At 43.8% G+C, this 16,184-nt stretch overlaps 1 protein-coding gene across 1 annotated transcript in view; it reads left to right on the top strand.

Annotated features, from left to right (window-relative positions):
- Nucleotides 1-16,184, top strand: part of LOC121582728 (SHC-transforming protein 3-like) — a 97,562-nt gene that overhangs the window by 55,308 nt on the left and 26,070 nt on the right. Inside the window, exons 4-7 of the mRNA XM_041898786.2 lie at nt 311-430; nt 565-630; nt 787-838; nt 1,114-1,243. Coding sequence (XP_041754720.1) covers nt 311-430; nt 565-630; nt 787-838; nt 1,114-1,243 — 368 coding nt within the window. The remainder of the gene's footprint in view (nt 1-310; nt 431-564; nt 631-786; nt 839-1,113; nt 1,244-16,184) is intronic.

Raw genomic sequence — 16,184 nt, 5'->3', positions numbered from 1 at the left:
AAATATAAGGAATTTGATGTATAGTTTTTACTTTTACTCAAGTATGACAATTGAGTACTTTTCCACCACTGTACTTAAGTATATTTAAAACCAGATACTCTTATAATTTTACTCAAGTAGTATTTTACTGTGTGACTTTTACTTTAGCTATTTTCTATTAAGGTATCTTTATTTTCACTCAAGCATGACTATTGAGTACATTTTCACCACTGGATTTGAGTCACTTCAAACTGCCAATGTGAACAAGGCTTAACTCATCTCCTAACCACCTCTCTCTCCTCTGACTTTCAGTTCTCTTCTCTCTCTCCAGCCTCCGTCTAAAGCCTTGTCAAGTATCCTGGGGAAGAGTAACCTCCAGTTTGCTGGGAGGAGCATCAACTTGAATATCTCCACAAGCAGCCTTAACCTAATCACCCCAGACTCCAAACAGGTCAGTTTAGACACACAATTGAAAGTTCCTTTTGTTAAAAAAATTATAATTCTTTAAGAGATGATGATAACAGTTAGGCTTCTTTGTTATTTGATTTCCTAATCTATGTGTGTTTGTTATTCTACCTCTGCCAGATCATAGCCAATCATCATATGCAGTCCATTTCCTTTGCATCGGGTGGAGATCCAGTGAGTGATCCAGTAAGAACCATTTTACATTTTATTTATTTGGTGTGTCACTCATGTCAATCCAGTGAATTGACAAAGATATAAATTAGTATAAGGACTGCAATTAGGATTGTGGTAGACTGTGGTGACTCTGTTCACCGTTGACAATTTTTATTTTCCTTGCTCCAGGACACGACTGATTATGTTGCCTATGTAGCGAAAGATCCTGTCAACCGAAGAGGTATGTTGCTTGTCTGTTGTTTGATGTTTTGGTTTGGGCTATGCTGGGTTGTACTTGGCTGAGGTGAGTTGGGCTGGGGCTTCTCTATGTTTTGCCTATAATGTGCCTTTGTAAAGGCTTGAACCATGCTCCCGTGATAAGATAATGCCTAGGCTTTAGCTCAGCAGGCTAACACAGTCTTGTGATGTGCAGGAGACCTGGGTCGAACCCAGTCGGTTAAACTTTGTTATGTCCTGCTGGTAGTTGACCTCTGACCCCCTCTCCTCTTCTCCTAGCGTGTCATATTCTGGAATGTTCTGATGGTCTGGCCCAGGATGTGATCAGCACCATTGGCCAAGCCTTCGACCTTCGCTTCCAGCAGTACCTCCAGTGCCCCTCCAGCAAGATGACCTCTGTACATGACAGGTGAGGTTCGGCAGAGGAAACCACACTATCCCACTATTTCTGATGGCAGCGCTGAGGAGGGCACGCGTCTTGCCGGTTCCTGCTCGACTTTGCTTTATTATGGCTATTTTTCACATTAATTATTACTTTGTTTGTTCAGAATGTTCGTGCAATAATTTCCTACGACGACAAACACGTCTGGATCATGAATCGGCAGCTACACACTTATCTCTCAGCCTCCCAGATCTGGAATACTACATTCTTTCCTTTGTTCCACACACAGTGGGCTTACCTGTTGCTGCTGACCAAAATGACCGAAGGCAACGCCAGCGACGAAGAAAAGGAAGGAAAGGGGGACTCCAAGCTAGGCTGAAAAGCTCTTCCTAGAATCCTGATGGCTAATGTCCAACTGTTGGAAAATATACTTTGTGAACTCAGAGCAAGGCTTCAATCGTAGAGGAACATCAGGGAATGCTGTATCTTTGTTTTTACAGACAACACACTCGACTCTGCTATTCAACCAGATGATTTTTCCATTTTCCGTATGGATTGAACAGCGGCTATCCAGGAAGACGCTCACTGCTTCGGATAACCAGATTGCATCCGTGGCCACGTCCTCAGAGTGTGTGCTGACTAGCTGGCGGGCGTCTTCTCTGACATCTTCAACCTGTCCCTCTCCCGGGCCGTAGTCCCCACCTGCTTCAAGGAGGCCACCATCTTCCCTGTGCCCAAGAAAAACAAGGTGACATGCCCAAATGACTATTGCCCTTTCGCACTCACACCGGCCATCATGAAGTGCTTAGAGAGGCTGGTCATGGCCCACATCAAGGCCATCATGCCAGGCACACTGGACCCACTCCAATTTGCCTACCGCTCCAACAGATCTACAGAAGATGCCATTTCTATCGCTATTCACGCAGCCGTAACACACCTGAACAAGAGGAACACCTACAGTGCCTTCAGAAAGTATTCATACCCCTTGACTTATTCCACATTTTGTTGTATTACAGCCTGAATTGAAAATGGATTCAATTGATATTTTTTCTCACCCATCTACCCCATAATGAGAAAGTGAAAACATGTTTATAGAAATTTTAGAAATTGTATTGAAAATAAAATACAAAAATATTGAATTTACACACTGTAGATATTTACATACGTATTCACACCCCTTTGCTATGACACTCCAAATTGAGCTTAGGTGTTTCCAATTTACTTTGATCATACTTGAAATGTCACTACAACTTCATTGGAGTCCACCTGTGGCCAATTCAATTGTTTGGACATGATTTAGAAAGAAACAAACCTGTCTATATAAGGTCCCACATTTGACAGTGCATGTCAGAGCAGAAACTATACCATGACGTCCAAGGAACTGTCCGTAGATCTCAGAGATAGAATTATGAGGCATATATCTGGGGAAGGGTATAAAACAACTTCTAGAGTGTTGAACGTTTCCAAGAGCACCTTGGTCTCCATCATTGGGAAATGAAAAAAAAATATGGATCTAACCAGACTCTGCCTAGAGCTGGCCGTCCGACCAAACTGAGCCACTGGGCAAGAAAGACCTTGGTCAGGGAGGTGACCAAGAACTCAATGACCACTCTGACAGAACTACAGAGTTCCATGGCTTAGATGGGAGCACCTGCCAGAAGGACAACAGTCTCTACAACGCTTCACCAATCTGGGCTTTATGGAAGAGTGGCCAGACGGAAGCCACTCCTGAAAATAAGGCACATGACAGCACGCCTGGAGTTTGCAAAAAGGCATGTGAAAGACTCTGAGAGCATAAGGCAAAAGATTCTGTGGACTGATTAGACAAAAAATTTACTCTTTGGCCTGAATGCAAAGCTCTATGTCTGGAGAAAACCAGGCATAGCTCATCACCTGTCTAACACCATCCCAACCTTGAAGCATGGTGGTGGCAGCATCATGGATGCAGCATCATGGATGCTTTTCAGCGGCAGGGACTGGGAGACTGGTAAGGATAGAGGGAACAATGAATGGAGCCAAATACAGGGAAATCCTTGATGAGAACCTGCTTCAGAGTGCAGACGAACTTAGACAGGGGTGAAGAATTACGTTTTAACAGGACAATGACCCCAAGCATACAGCCGAAGCAACGCTGGAATGGCTTCAGAACAAGAATGTGAAAGTCCTTGATTGGCCCAGCCAAAGCCCAGACTTGAATCCCATTGAAAATCAGTAGAAACATTTTAAGATTGCTGTTCACCGCTGCTCCCCATCTAACTTAACATAGCTTGAGAAAATCGTTAAGGAGAAATCCCCAAATCCAGATGTGCAAAGCTGATACAAACATACCCAAGACGACATCGCCGCCAAAGGTGCTTCTATAAAGTTTTGACTCATGGGTGTGAATACTTATGTACTGTAAATTAGCTCTTTCTGTATTTCATTTTCAATAGATTTGCAAAAAGTTCAAAAAACATGTTTTCACTTTGTCATTATGAGGTATTGTGTGTAGGTGAGAAAAAAAATGTAATTGATTTTGAATTCAGCCTGTAACACAACAAAATGTGGAGAAAGTCAAGGGGTATTAATACTTTCTGAAGGCACTGTATGTGAGAATGCTGTTCATTGACTACAGTTCAGCATTCAACTCTACTGTTCCCTTCCAGCTTGACACCAAGCTCAGAGCCCTCTGCAACTGGATCCTGGACTTCCTGATCACTGGCTGTGAGGATTTGCAACAACACCTCCTCCACACTGACCCTTAACACAGGGGCCACCCAGGGGTGTGTTCTCAGCCCTCTGCTGTACTGCCTGTTCACCCACGACTGCGTGGCTTTGCACGACACCAACTCCATCATCAAGTTATCTGACGACACCACGGTTGTAGGCCTGATTATAGGGAGGAGGTAAGTGAACTATCATTATGGTACCAGGACAACAACCTCTCCCTCAATGTCAGCAAAACAAAGGAGTTGATTGTTGACTTCAGGTAACAGAGGTAGGGAACATGCCCCGATCCACATCAACGGGACTGCAGTAGAGAGAGTCAGCAGTTTTAAGTTCCTCAATGTCCACATCACAGAGGACTTGACGTGGACCAACAACACCACCACTCTTGTCAAGAGGGCGCATCAGCGCCTCTACTTCCTAAGGCGGCAGAAGAAATTCGGCATGCCACCTCGGGTCCTCTCCAAATACCACTGCACCAACGAGAGTGTCCTGACCGATTTGCATCACGGACTGGTACGGGAATCGCTCCATCCATGACCGCAAGGCCCTCAAGCGGGTGGTGAAGACGGCCCAGTACATCACTGGGACCATGCTCCCAGCCATCCAGGACATCTACTCGAAACGCTGCCTGAGGAAGGCCCATAGCATCATCAAAGACCCCACACAGCCCAGCCATGAGCTGTTCACTCCCTTACCGTCAGGCAGGCGGTATCGGAACATGAGGTCTGATACAAACAGGCTCAGAGACAGTTTCTATCTACAAGCCATCAGACTGCTGAACACTTGAACTGGACTGACCACCTGGACTGACTTTCCTTGCCTTAGCACATGCACTCACACACCCACATAGATATACACTCATGCTACACACACATCACAACTGCTGCTACCAGGCTCTTATTATGATTGCTAAATACTGCACAATTTAAACACTTTCCCCCCTTCCCGAAAACACGTGTAAATATTGGACTACAGATTGTGCCTTCCTGTATTATACTTATGCTAGAATGTTTATTCTATTCTACTGAGCCATTTACTTTGTTTGCATTCTTATCTTTTATTGTTTATTATTGTTGTTGCATTGTTGAGAAGGAACCTGCAAGTAAGCATTTCGTTGGACCAGCGTTTCCCGAACTCGGTCCTCTGGACCCCAAGAGGTGAACGTTTTGGTGATTAGTTAGATTATTTGAATCAGCTGTGTAGTGCTAGGGCAAAAACCAAAACGTGTACCCCTTGAGGTCCCGAGGACCGAGCTTGGGAAACCCTGCGTTGGACGGTGTATACCATGGGTACTCAACTCTTACCCTGGTTTTCTGTTCTACTTAATAATTAATTGTGCCCACCTGGTGTTCCAGGTCTAAATCAGTCCCTGATTAGAGGAGAACAATGAAAAAATGCAGTGGAACTGGCTTTGAGATCCAGAGTTGAGTTCGAGGGGTGTATACCATGTGTATCCCATACATAACGACTAATGAAACTTGAAACTAATATTCTCTATAGACATACAAGGACAAGGGGATGTATTAGAGACTGTTTAATGTTGACATTTAACAAAAATTCAGGAGTAGGGACCAGACTTAACTAATTGCCTTGAACGCATCTCCCTAGCAACTCCCTAGCAACTCAACATTTACATTTACATTTACGTCATTTAGCAGACGCTCTTATCCAGAGCGACTTACAAATTGGTGCATTCACCTTATAGCCAGTGGGATAACCACTTTACAATGTTTTTATTTTTATTTTTTTTATTTTTTTGGGGGGTGGGGTGGGGTAAGGGGGGTAGAAGGATTACTTTATCCTATCCCAGGTATTCCTTAAAGAGGTGGCGTCGTGAGGGAGCTTGTTCCACCATTGGGGTGCCAGAGCAGCGAACAGTTTTGACTGGGCTGAGCGGGAACTGTGCTTCCGCAGAGGTAGGGGAGCGAGCAGGCCAGAGGTGGATGAATGCAATGCCCTCGTTTGGGTGTAGGGACTGATCAGAGCCTGAAGGTACGGAGGTGCCGTTCCCCTCACAGCTCCGTAGGCAAGCACCATGGTCTTGTAGCAGATGCGAGCTTCAACTGGAAGCCAGTGGAGTGTGCGGAGGAGCGGGGTGACGTGAGAGAACTTGGGAAGGTTGAACACCAGACGGGCTGCGGCATTCTGGATGAGTTGTAGGGGTTTAATGGCACAGGCAGGGAGCCCAGCCATCAGTGAGTTGCAGTAATCCAGACAGGAGATGACAAGTGCCTGGATTAGGACCTGTGCCACTTCCTGTGTAAGGCAGGGTCGTACTCTCCGAATGTTGTAGAGCATGAACCTACAGGATCGGGTCACCGCCTTGATGTTAGCGGAGAACGACCGGGTGTAGTCCAGGGTCACGCCAAGGCTCTTCGCACTCTGGGAGGAGGACACAACGGAGTTGTCAACCGTGATGGCGAGATCATGGAACGGGCAGTCCTTCCCTGGGAGGAAGAGCAGCTCCGTCTTGCCAAGGTTCAGCTTGAGATGGTGATCCGTCATCCATACTGATATGTCTGCCAGACATGCAGAGATGCGATTCGCCACCTGGTTATCAGAAGGGGGAAAGGAGAAGATTAGTTGTGTGTCGTCTGCGTAGCAATGATAGGAGAGGCCATGTGAGGATTTGACAGAGCCAGGATCAACAAGCACCAGCTGCTAACCATTGCCAATCAGCCTCCACTACTGTTTGCAACACTTAACTAGTTGCCTTGAACGTAACTCCTCAAACATGCTCCAGCTGCTACTAACTGCTAATCAGCCTCCACACCTGTTCTCTATTCTTAATCACCACTACCACCCTACTTAAACCTGACCAAACAGTCATTTCTCTGCACTGTTTTGCGTCGCATGCAAGATACTGTGTGCCAAGCCTTGATTTATCGAAAGGGCTACTTAGTTACTTACTTACTTTGTTTTAAGGGTGTCCCCGACAACAACAAAAAAATTGTTGTCTGTTGTTTCGACCAATTGATTTATATTTTTTTTAATGCGTGCTTTGCCGTTTAGACACACCCTATGTGTTTGAATAAAATAAATTATATGCACTGAGCTTTTCTGATGCTTTAAGCACACTGTTTGATTAAATAATTAAGACCCACGCTGTTATTTTTTTTTATAGTGAGTGCCAGTGTGACTGGCGCAGTTTGTCGCTCTCTCCTTCCTGCTGCAGCAAACAGGCACCACAGCACAGCAAGTGTTTATTGCGCTGTCAAATCAAATCAAATGTTATTTGTACATGCACCGAATACAACCGGTGTAGACCTTACAGTGAAATGCTTACTTACAAGCCCTTAGCCAACAATGCAGTTTTAAGAAAAATAAGTGTTCAATAAAAAATAGATACACTACCGTTCAAAAGTTTGGGGTCACTTAGAAATGTCCTTGTTTTCGAAAGAAAAGCATTTTTTTTGTCCATTAAAATAACATCATATTGATCAGAAATACAGTGTAGACATTGTTAATGTTGTAAATGGCTATTGTAGCTGGAAACAGCTGATTTTTTATGGAATCTCTACATAGGCGCACAGAGGCCCATTATCAGCAACCATCAGTCCTGTGTTCCAATGGCACGTTGTGTTTGCTAATCCAAGTTGATCATTTTAAAAGGCTAATTGATCATTAGAAAACCCTTTTGCAATTATGTTAGCACAGCTGAAAACTGTTGTGCTGATTAAAGAAGCAATAAAACTGGCCTTCTTGAGACTAGTTGAGTATCTAGAGCATCAGCAATTGTGGGTTCGATTACAGGCTCAAAATGGCCAGAAATAACTTTCTTCTGAAACTCGTCAGTCTATTCTTGTTCTGAGAAATGAAGGCTATTCCATGCGAGAAATTGACAAGAAACTGAAGATCTCGTGCAATGCTGTGTACTACTCCCTTCACAGAACAGCGCAAACTGGCTCTAACCGGAATAGAAAGAGGACTGGGAGGCCCCGGTGCACAACTGAGGAAGAGGACAAGTACATTAGAGTGTGTAGTTTGAGAAACAGGCGCCTCACATTTCCTCAACTGGCAACTTCATTAAATAGTACCCGCAAAACACCAGTCTCAACGTCAACAGTGAAGAGGCGACTCCGGAATGCTGACCTTCTAGTCAGAGTTGCAAAGAAAAAGCCATATCTCAGACTGGCCAATAAAAAGAAAAGATTAAGATGGGCAGTCTGAGATATGGCTTTTTCTTTGCAACTCTGCCTAGAAGGTCAGCATCCCGGAGTCGCTTCTTCACTGTTGATGTTGAGACTGGTGTTTTGCAGGTACTTTTAAAAAGATGATAAACTTGGATTAGCAAACACAACGTGCCATTGGAATCCAGTACTGATGATTGCTGATAATGGGCCTATTTAGATATTCCATAAAAAATCAGCCGTTTCCAGCTACAATAGCCATTTACAGCCTTAACAATGTCTACACTGTATTTCTGATCAATTTGATGCAAAAACAAGAACATTTCTAAGTGACCCCAAACTTTTGAACAGTAGTGTAAATAACAAATAATTAAAGAGCAGCAGTAAAATAACAGTAGCGAGGCTATGTACAGGGGTTACCGGTTCAGAGACAATGTGTGGGGGCACAGGTTAATTGAGGTAATATGTAGAGTAAAAGTGACTATGTATAGATAATAAACAGAGAGTAGCAGCATCGTAAGAGAGGGGTGGGGGGGGGCAATGCAAGTAGTCCGGGTAGCCATTTGATTAGCTGTTCTGGAGTCTGATGGCTTGGGGGTAGAAGCTGTTAAGAAGCCTTTTGGACCTAGACTTGGCGCTCTGGTAACGCTTGCCGTGCGGTAGCAGAGAGAACAGTCTATGACTAGGGTGGCTGGAGTCTTTGACAGTTTTTAGGGCCATCCTCTGACACCACCTGGTGTAGAGGTCCTGGATGGCAGGAAGCTTGGCCCCAGTAATGTACTGGGCCGTACGCACTACCCTCTGTAGTGCCTTGCGGTCGGAGGCCGAGCAGTTGTCATACCAGGCAGTGATGCAACCAGTCAGGATTCTGCAGCTGTATAACTTTTTGAGGATCTGAGGACCCATGCCAAATCTTTTCAGTCTCCTGAGGGGGAATAGGCTTTGTCGTGCCCTCTTCACGACTGTCTTGGTGTGTTTGGGCCATGATAATTTGTTGGTGATGTGGACACCAAGGAACTTGACGCTCTCAACCTGCTCCACTACAGCCCTGTCGATTATTATGGGGGCGTACTCGGTCCTCTTTTTCCTGTAGTCCACAATCATCTCCTTTGTCTTGATCACGTTGAGGGAGAGGTTGTTATCCTGGCACCACACGGCCAGGTCTTTGACCACTTCCCTATATGCTGTCTCATCGTTGTCGGTGATCAGGCCTACCACTGTTGTGTCATCGGCAAACTTAATGATGGTGTTGGAGTCGTGCCTGGCCATGCAGTCATGGGTGAACAGGGAGTACAGGAGGGGACTGAGAACAGAACCCTGAGGGGCCACCGTGTTGAGGATCAGCGTGGCAGATGTGTCACCTGCCCTTACCACCTGGGGGTGGCCGTCAGGAAGTCCAGGATCCAGTTACAGAGTGAGGTGTTTAGTCCCAGGGTCCTTAGCTTAGTGATGAGCTTTGAGGGCACTATGGTGTTGAACGCTGAGCTGTAGTCAATGAATAGCATTCTCACGTAGGTGTTCCTTTTGTCCAGGTGGGAAAGGGCAGTGTGGAGTGCAATAGAATTTGCATAATCTGTGGATCTGTTGGGGCGGTATGCAAATTGGAGTGGGTCTAGGGTTTCTGGGATAGTGGTGTTGATGTGAGCCATGACCAGCCTTTCAAAGCACTTCATGGCTACAGATGTGAGTGCTATGGGTCGGTAATAATTTAGGCAGGTTACCTTAGTGTTCTTGGGCACAGGGACTATGGTGGTCTGCTTGAAACATGTTGGTATTACAGACTCAGTCAGGGACACGTTGAAAATGTCAGTGAAGACACTTGCCAGTTGGTCAGCACATGATCGGAGTACACGTCCTGGTAATCCGTCTGGCCCTGTGGCCTTGTGAATGTTGACCTGTTTTAAGGTTTTACTCACATCGGCTACGGAGAGTGTGATCACACAGTCGTCCAGAATAGCTGATGCTCTCATGCATGCTTCAGTGTTGCTTGCCTCAAAGCGAGCATAGAAGTAATTTAGCTCGTCTGGTAGGCTTGTGTCACTTGGCAGCTCGTGGCTGTGCATCCCTTTGTAGTCTGTAATAGCTTGCAAGCCCTGCCACATCCGACGAGCGTCGGAGCCGGTGTAGTACGATTCAATCTTAGTCCTGTATTGACTCTTTGCGTGTTTGATGGTTTGTCGGAGGGCATAGCAGGATTTCTTATAAGCGTCCGGGTTAGAGTCCCGCTCCTTGAAAGCGGCAGCTCTACCCTTTAGCTCAGTGCGGATGTTGCCTGTAATCCATGGCTTCTGGTTGGGGTATTTACATATGGTCACTGTGGGGACGACGTCATCAATGCACTTATTGATGAAGCCGGTGACTGATGTGGTGTACTCCTCAATGCCATCGGAAGAATCCTGGAACATATTCCAGTCTGTGGTAGCAAAACAGTCCTGTAGCTTAGCATCTGCGTCATCTGACACTTTTTTATTGACCGAGTCACTGGTGCTTCCTGCTTTAGTATTTGCTAGTAAGCAGGAATCAGGAGGATAGAGTTATTTTGTCTTACCGGAGGCAGCTGTTCTATCGTGCCGATGCAGCGTATATATCCCGCCATCTGTATGTTATCCATGTCGTCGTTCAGCCACGACTCGGTGAAACGATATTAAGATATTACAGTTTTTAATGTCCCGTTGGTAGGATATCCGTGATCGTAGTTCGTCTATTTTGTTATCCAATGATTGTACGTTGGCTAATAGGACTGATGGTTTAGGCAGATTACCCACTCGCCGTCGGATCCTTACAAGGCACCCCGATCTACGTCCTCGATATCTCCGGCTCTTTCTCATGCGAATGACGGGGATTTGGGCCTTGTCGGGTGTCTGAAGAAAATCCTTTGCGTCTGACTCGTTAACGAAAAAATCTTCGTCCAGTATGAGGTGAGTAATCGCTGTCCTGATATCCAGAAGCTCTTTTCGGTCATTAGAGGCGGTGGCAGAAACATAATGTACAAAATAAGTTACAAATAATGCGAAAAAACACAATAGCACAATTGGTTAGGAGCCCGTAAAATGGCATCCCTCTCCTCCGGCGCCATTCTGTCCGTGCTGAAGCTGCAACATAATTAGCTCAATTGGTAGAGCATGGCTCTTGTAACGCCAGGATAGTGGGTTCGATCCCCGGGACCACCCATACGTAAAAATGTATGCGCACATGACTGTAAGTCGCTTTGGATAAAAGCGTCTGCTAAATGGCATATTATTTATTATAATTACAGCGATTTAGTTTCTTATTTGTTTTTCTGACTGAAAAGTTATCTTATCGAAATCTCTCATTTGTTTAGGAAGAAAATTAAACGTAATTCCCTATTCCCTCAACCCTTTCTCTCTTTACGTGAAACATGTATGCATTGCATGCATGTCACCAATAGGCCCTGACCTATAGCCTATCATAATCACATCAATAAATTATAACAAACTCAGGACACCGTAACACATGACAGCAAAATGGATGCGGAGGACGTGAAAAAGAAACTGAAAATGGGGGGAATGTTAAGTAGTTGCTCAGCAGGGAAAGGGGAAGTTAGATGTGTGGAAGACATTTGACTTAGTTCTGGAAATGACTAGAGATCAAGAAAAAGGAGGGCATAGGATCAAGCGCTGCGTGAGTATCAGGCCTATGTGTGCCAAACAGGTGCTTTTACATTACAATATAATTTTTTCTGACCATTTGGAACAGTGTAAACAACACTAAAGTTATAAGTGTACAAGACTCTGTTTTAAAGAAAAAATATATATAAAGTCTTTATTACAGCAAAGAATAAAAACAGCTGCATGCATTCGTGAATTGCGGTTTATTTATTGTTTAGGTTAATTATACAAAGCTCTGTTTATTTCATTTTAAAACTAAATTGCTTTATTGCATTTCAAAGCATGAATGACTCGTATGCTGTGTAATGACATGAACAAATGAATGATTATTTGATTGATTTGATACAGTAGCCTATATATGGAAATATAGGCATAAGTAAGTTACGGTATTAAGACTAAACAGGATGCGCTCTTAGGCTTGCAGCTCGACGGTGGTTATACAAGGCTACTACTATATGAAGCCTACTAATGATTATAATAATAATTGTAATAATAACAATAAGAAGAAGGAGATCAAGAAAAAGGAGCAAGAGCTGTGTGCATATTGTGTGTGACAAACAGGTGCTGTTAGATTACTATATTATTTTTCTGCCTATTTGGAACAGTGTAAACCAACACTAAATAAATTAAGTAATACCAGAAAGTCTGTTCTAACGAGAGACAAAATTGTATAGCCTTTATTACAGAATAGCAAAGATTAAAAACAGCAGAGTTTGTGAAATTGCTTTATCTGACATTTTGTGGTTGCATAAGGCTTGGTGCTCACGGAATCAGTAGGCTATTAAACAAACACTAAATCAGGCAACAGAAGCAGGATCTGTCTTATTTCTGTAGATATACAGTGCCAGTCAAAAGTTTGGACACACCTACTCATTTCATTCAAGGGTTTTTCTTTATTTTTGACTATTTTCTACATTGTAGAAAAGTAGTGAAGACATCAAAACTATGAAATAACACATATGGAATCATGTAGTAACCAAAAAAGTGTTAAACAAATCAAAATATATTTATATTTGAGATTCTTCAAAGTAGCCAACCTTTGCCTTGATGACAGCTTTGCACACTCTTGGCATTCTCTCAACCAGCTTCATGAAGAATGCTTTTCCAACAGTCTTGAAGGAGTTCCCACATATGCTGAGCACTTGTTGGCTGCTTTTCCTTCACTCTGCGGTCCAACTCATCCCAAACCATTTCAATTTGGTTGAGGTCAGGTGATTGTGGAGGGCAGGTCATCTGATGCAGCACTCCATCACTCTCCTTGGTCAAATAGCCCTTACACAGCCTGGAGGTGTGTTTTGGGTCAATGTCCTGTTGAAAAACAAATGATAGTCCCACTAAGCACAAACCAGATGCGATGGCGTATCGCTGCAGAATGCTGTGGTAGCCATGCTGATTAAGTATGCCTTACATTCTAAATCACTGACAGTGTCACCAGCAAAGCACCATCACACCTCCTCCACACATGCGGAGATCATCTGTTCACCTACTCTGCGTCTCACAAAGACACGGCGGTTGGAACCAACAATCGCCAATTTGGACTCATCAGACCAAAGGACAGATTTCCACCAGTCTAATGTCCATTGCTCGTGTTTCTTGGCCCAAGCAAGTCTATTATTGGTGTCCTTTAGTAGTGGTTTCTTTGCATTCATTCGACCATGAAGGCCTGATTCATGCAGTCTCCTTTGAACAGTTGATGTTGAGATGTGTCTGTTACTTGAACTCTGTGAAGCATTTGTTTGGGCTGCAATCTGAGGTGCAGTTAACTCTAATGAACTTATCCTCTGCAGCAGAGGTAACTCCGGGTCTTCGTCTCCTGTGGTGGTACTCATGATAGCCAGTTTCATCATAGCGCTTGATGGTTTTTGCGACTGCATTTGAAGAAACTTTCAAAGTTCTTGAAATGTTCTGGATTGACTGACCTTCATGTCTTAAAGTAATGATGGACTGTCGTTTCTCTTTGCTTATTTGAGCTGTTCTTGCCATAATATGGACTTGGTCTTTTACCAAATAGGGCTATCTTCTGTATACCACCGCTACCTTGTCACAACACAACTGATTGGCTCAAACGCATTAAGAAGGAAATAAATTCCACAAATTAATTTTTAAGAAGGAACACCTGTTAATTGAAATGGATTCCAGGTGACTACCTCATGAAACTGGTTAAGAAAATGCCAAGAGTGTGCAAAGCTGTCATCAAGGCAAAGGTTGTCTACTTTGAAGAATCTCAAATATAAATATTTATTTGTTTAACACTTTTTTGGTTACTACATGATTCCATATGTGTTATTTCATAGTTTTGATGTCTTTACTATTATTCTACAATGTAGAAAATAGTAAAAATAAAGAAAAACCCTGGAATGAGTAGGTGTGTCCAAACTTTTGACTGGTACAGTATATGGATGATTTATAGAGCCAGGCACATTTAACAGTTAGGCTATTGATTACAGACCTAATTAAGTTGGTTTCCTCTCTCCTCAATTTTCTTATACAATTAAGGCAAGGGCTGTTTCCTCATCTCCTCACTCCGCTGCTGCCTCCTCTGTATTGTTCTCAACACCTGGTTGACTTCGCTATTATGCCCATAGCAACAAATTGTATAGGGAAAGGCGCCAATTCAACGGCACACTGAAGATTATGTTTCATAACTGCGGACAGCGATATCTATCCACCGCGGGAGAAAGCACATTTGTTTTAAAATAATATTATATTTATTAGTGTTGCTCCATTATTCTTACAAAATATAACCATACATGGTACCGACGGAGAAGGGGGACATTGTCCGAGTTCCAACCAAACTTTGAAAGTTACTTTTATTGTGTTTATCTTTTTATTTTACAGAAAGTTCATATTATTATCACATATGACCGCCAAGCACTTCTGGACATCAGATCGACAGTTACTAACCTCGATTTTGACTTCAAATACAACTTGAACTTTGACTCCACTGTTCATACTGGACCCAATTCCTTTGTTCCATGGGCTACCAAAACGCCTCAGTCGTAGTCGCGGGAAACGAGGTGGACTCCTGGTGAAATTGAGGCGAAGAGAAAACCATACGGCGGTCCCCTCCATTCTATTGGCAAATGTCCAATCACTCGAGAATAAGATGGTTGAGCTTCGTTCGATAGTCTCCTATCAGAGAGACTTGAAAAGCTGCAATATTATGTCTTACTGAAACGTGGCTGGATGATGACGCTTTGCACGTAGTACTCGTTGGATTCTCCATGCAGCGGGAGGATCGTACAGCGGCTTCGGAGAAGTCAAAAGGAGGTGGAGTGTGTTTTTTCATAAATAACAACTGGTGTGCTGCGTCAAGTGTGAAGGAAATCTCAAGCTTTTGTTCGCCTGATATAGAATACCTTGTGGTAAGCTACAGACCCTTTAATCTACTAAGAGAGTTCTCATCCGTAATTATCAGGGCTGTCTATGTCCTGCCCCTAGCCAACACCACTCTGGCACTCAACGAACTGTATGGGGCCATAAACAAACAACAAACCGCTCACCCAGAGGCAGCGTTTCTGGTGGGTGGAGACTTTTATGCGGGGAGACTTAAAACCGTCCTACCTCACTTCTACCAACACGTCTCCTGCGCCACTAGGGCCGCTAAAACTCTAGACCACTGTTATTCTACCCACAGAAATGCATACAAGGCCCTCCCTCGTCCTCCTTTCGGCAAATCTGACCATGACTCTATTGTCCTGCTTCCTGTTTACAAACAAAAGCTCAAACAGGAAGTACCAGTGATGCGCTCAATACAGAAGTGGTTGGATGAAGCAGAAGCGAGGCTACAAGTCTGTTTTGCTAGTACAGACTGGAATACGTTCCGGGATTCATCCGAGAGCATTGAGGAGTTTACCACAACAGTCACAGGCTTCATCAATAAGTGCATAGACGATGTCGTCCCCACAGTGACTATAAGAACGTGTCCAAAACAAAAACCATGGATTACAGGCAATAGCCGCATTGGGCTAAAGGCTAGAGATACTGCTTACAAGGAACGGGACACGGACATGGACGCATACAAGAAAGCCCGCTACGACGGGACATCAAACATGCAAAAGGACAATATAGTAGGAAGGTGGAATCCTATTACACCGGCGCCGATGCTCATCATACAGTGGGGGGAAAAAGTATTTAGTCAGCCACCAATTGTGCAAGTTCTCCCACTTAAAAATATGAGAGAGGCCTGTAATTTTCATCATAGGTACACGTCAACTATGACAGACAAATTGAGAAAAAAAAATCCAGAAAATCACATTTTAGGATTTTTAATGAATTTATTTGCAAATTATGGTGGAAAATAAGTATTTGGTCACCTACAAACAAGCAAGATTTCTGTCTCTCACAGACCTGTAACTTCTTCTTTAAGAGGCTCCTCTGTCCTCCACTCGTTACCTGTATTAATGGCACCTGTTTGAACTTGTTATCAGTATAAAAGACACCTGTCCACAACCTCAAACAGTCACACTCCAAACTCCACTATGGCCAAGGCCAAAGAGC

This window comes from Coregonus clupeaformis, chromosome 15 (genome assembly GCF_020615455.1).
Source record: "Coregonus clupeaformis isolate EN_2021a chromosome 15, ASM2061545v1, whole genome shotgun sequence".
Lineage (NCBI taxonomy): Eukaryota > Metazoa > Chordata > Actinopteri > Salmoniformes > Salmonidae > Coregonus > Coregonus clupeaformis.
This window is presented reverse-complemented; position numbering and strand designations above follow the sequence as displayed.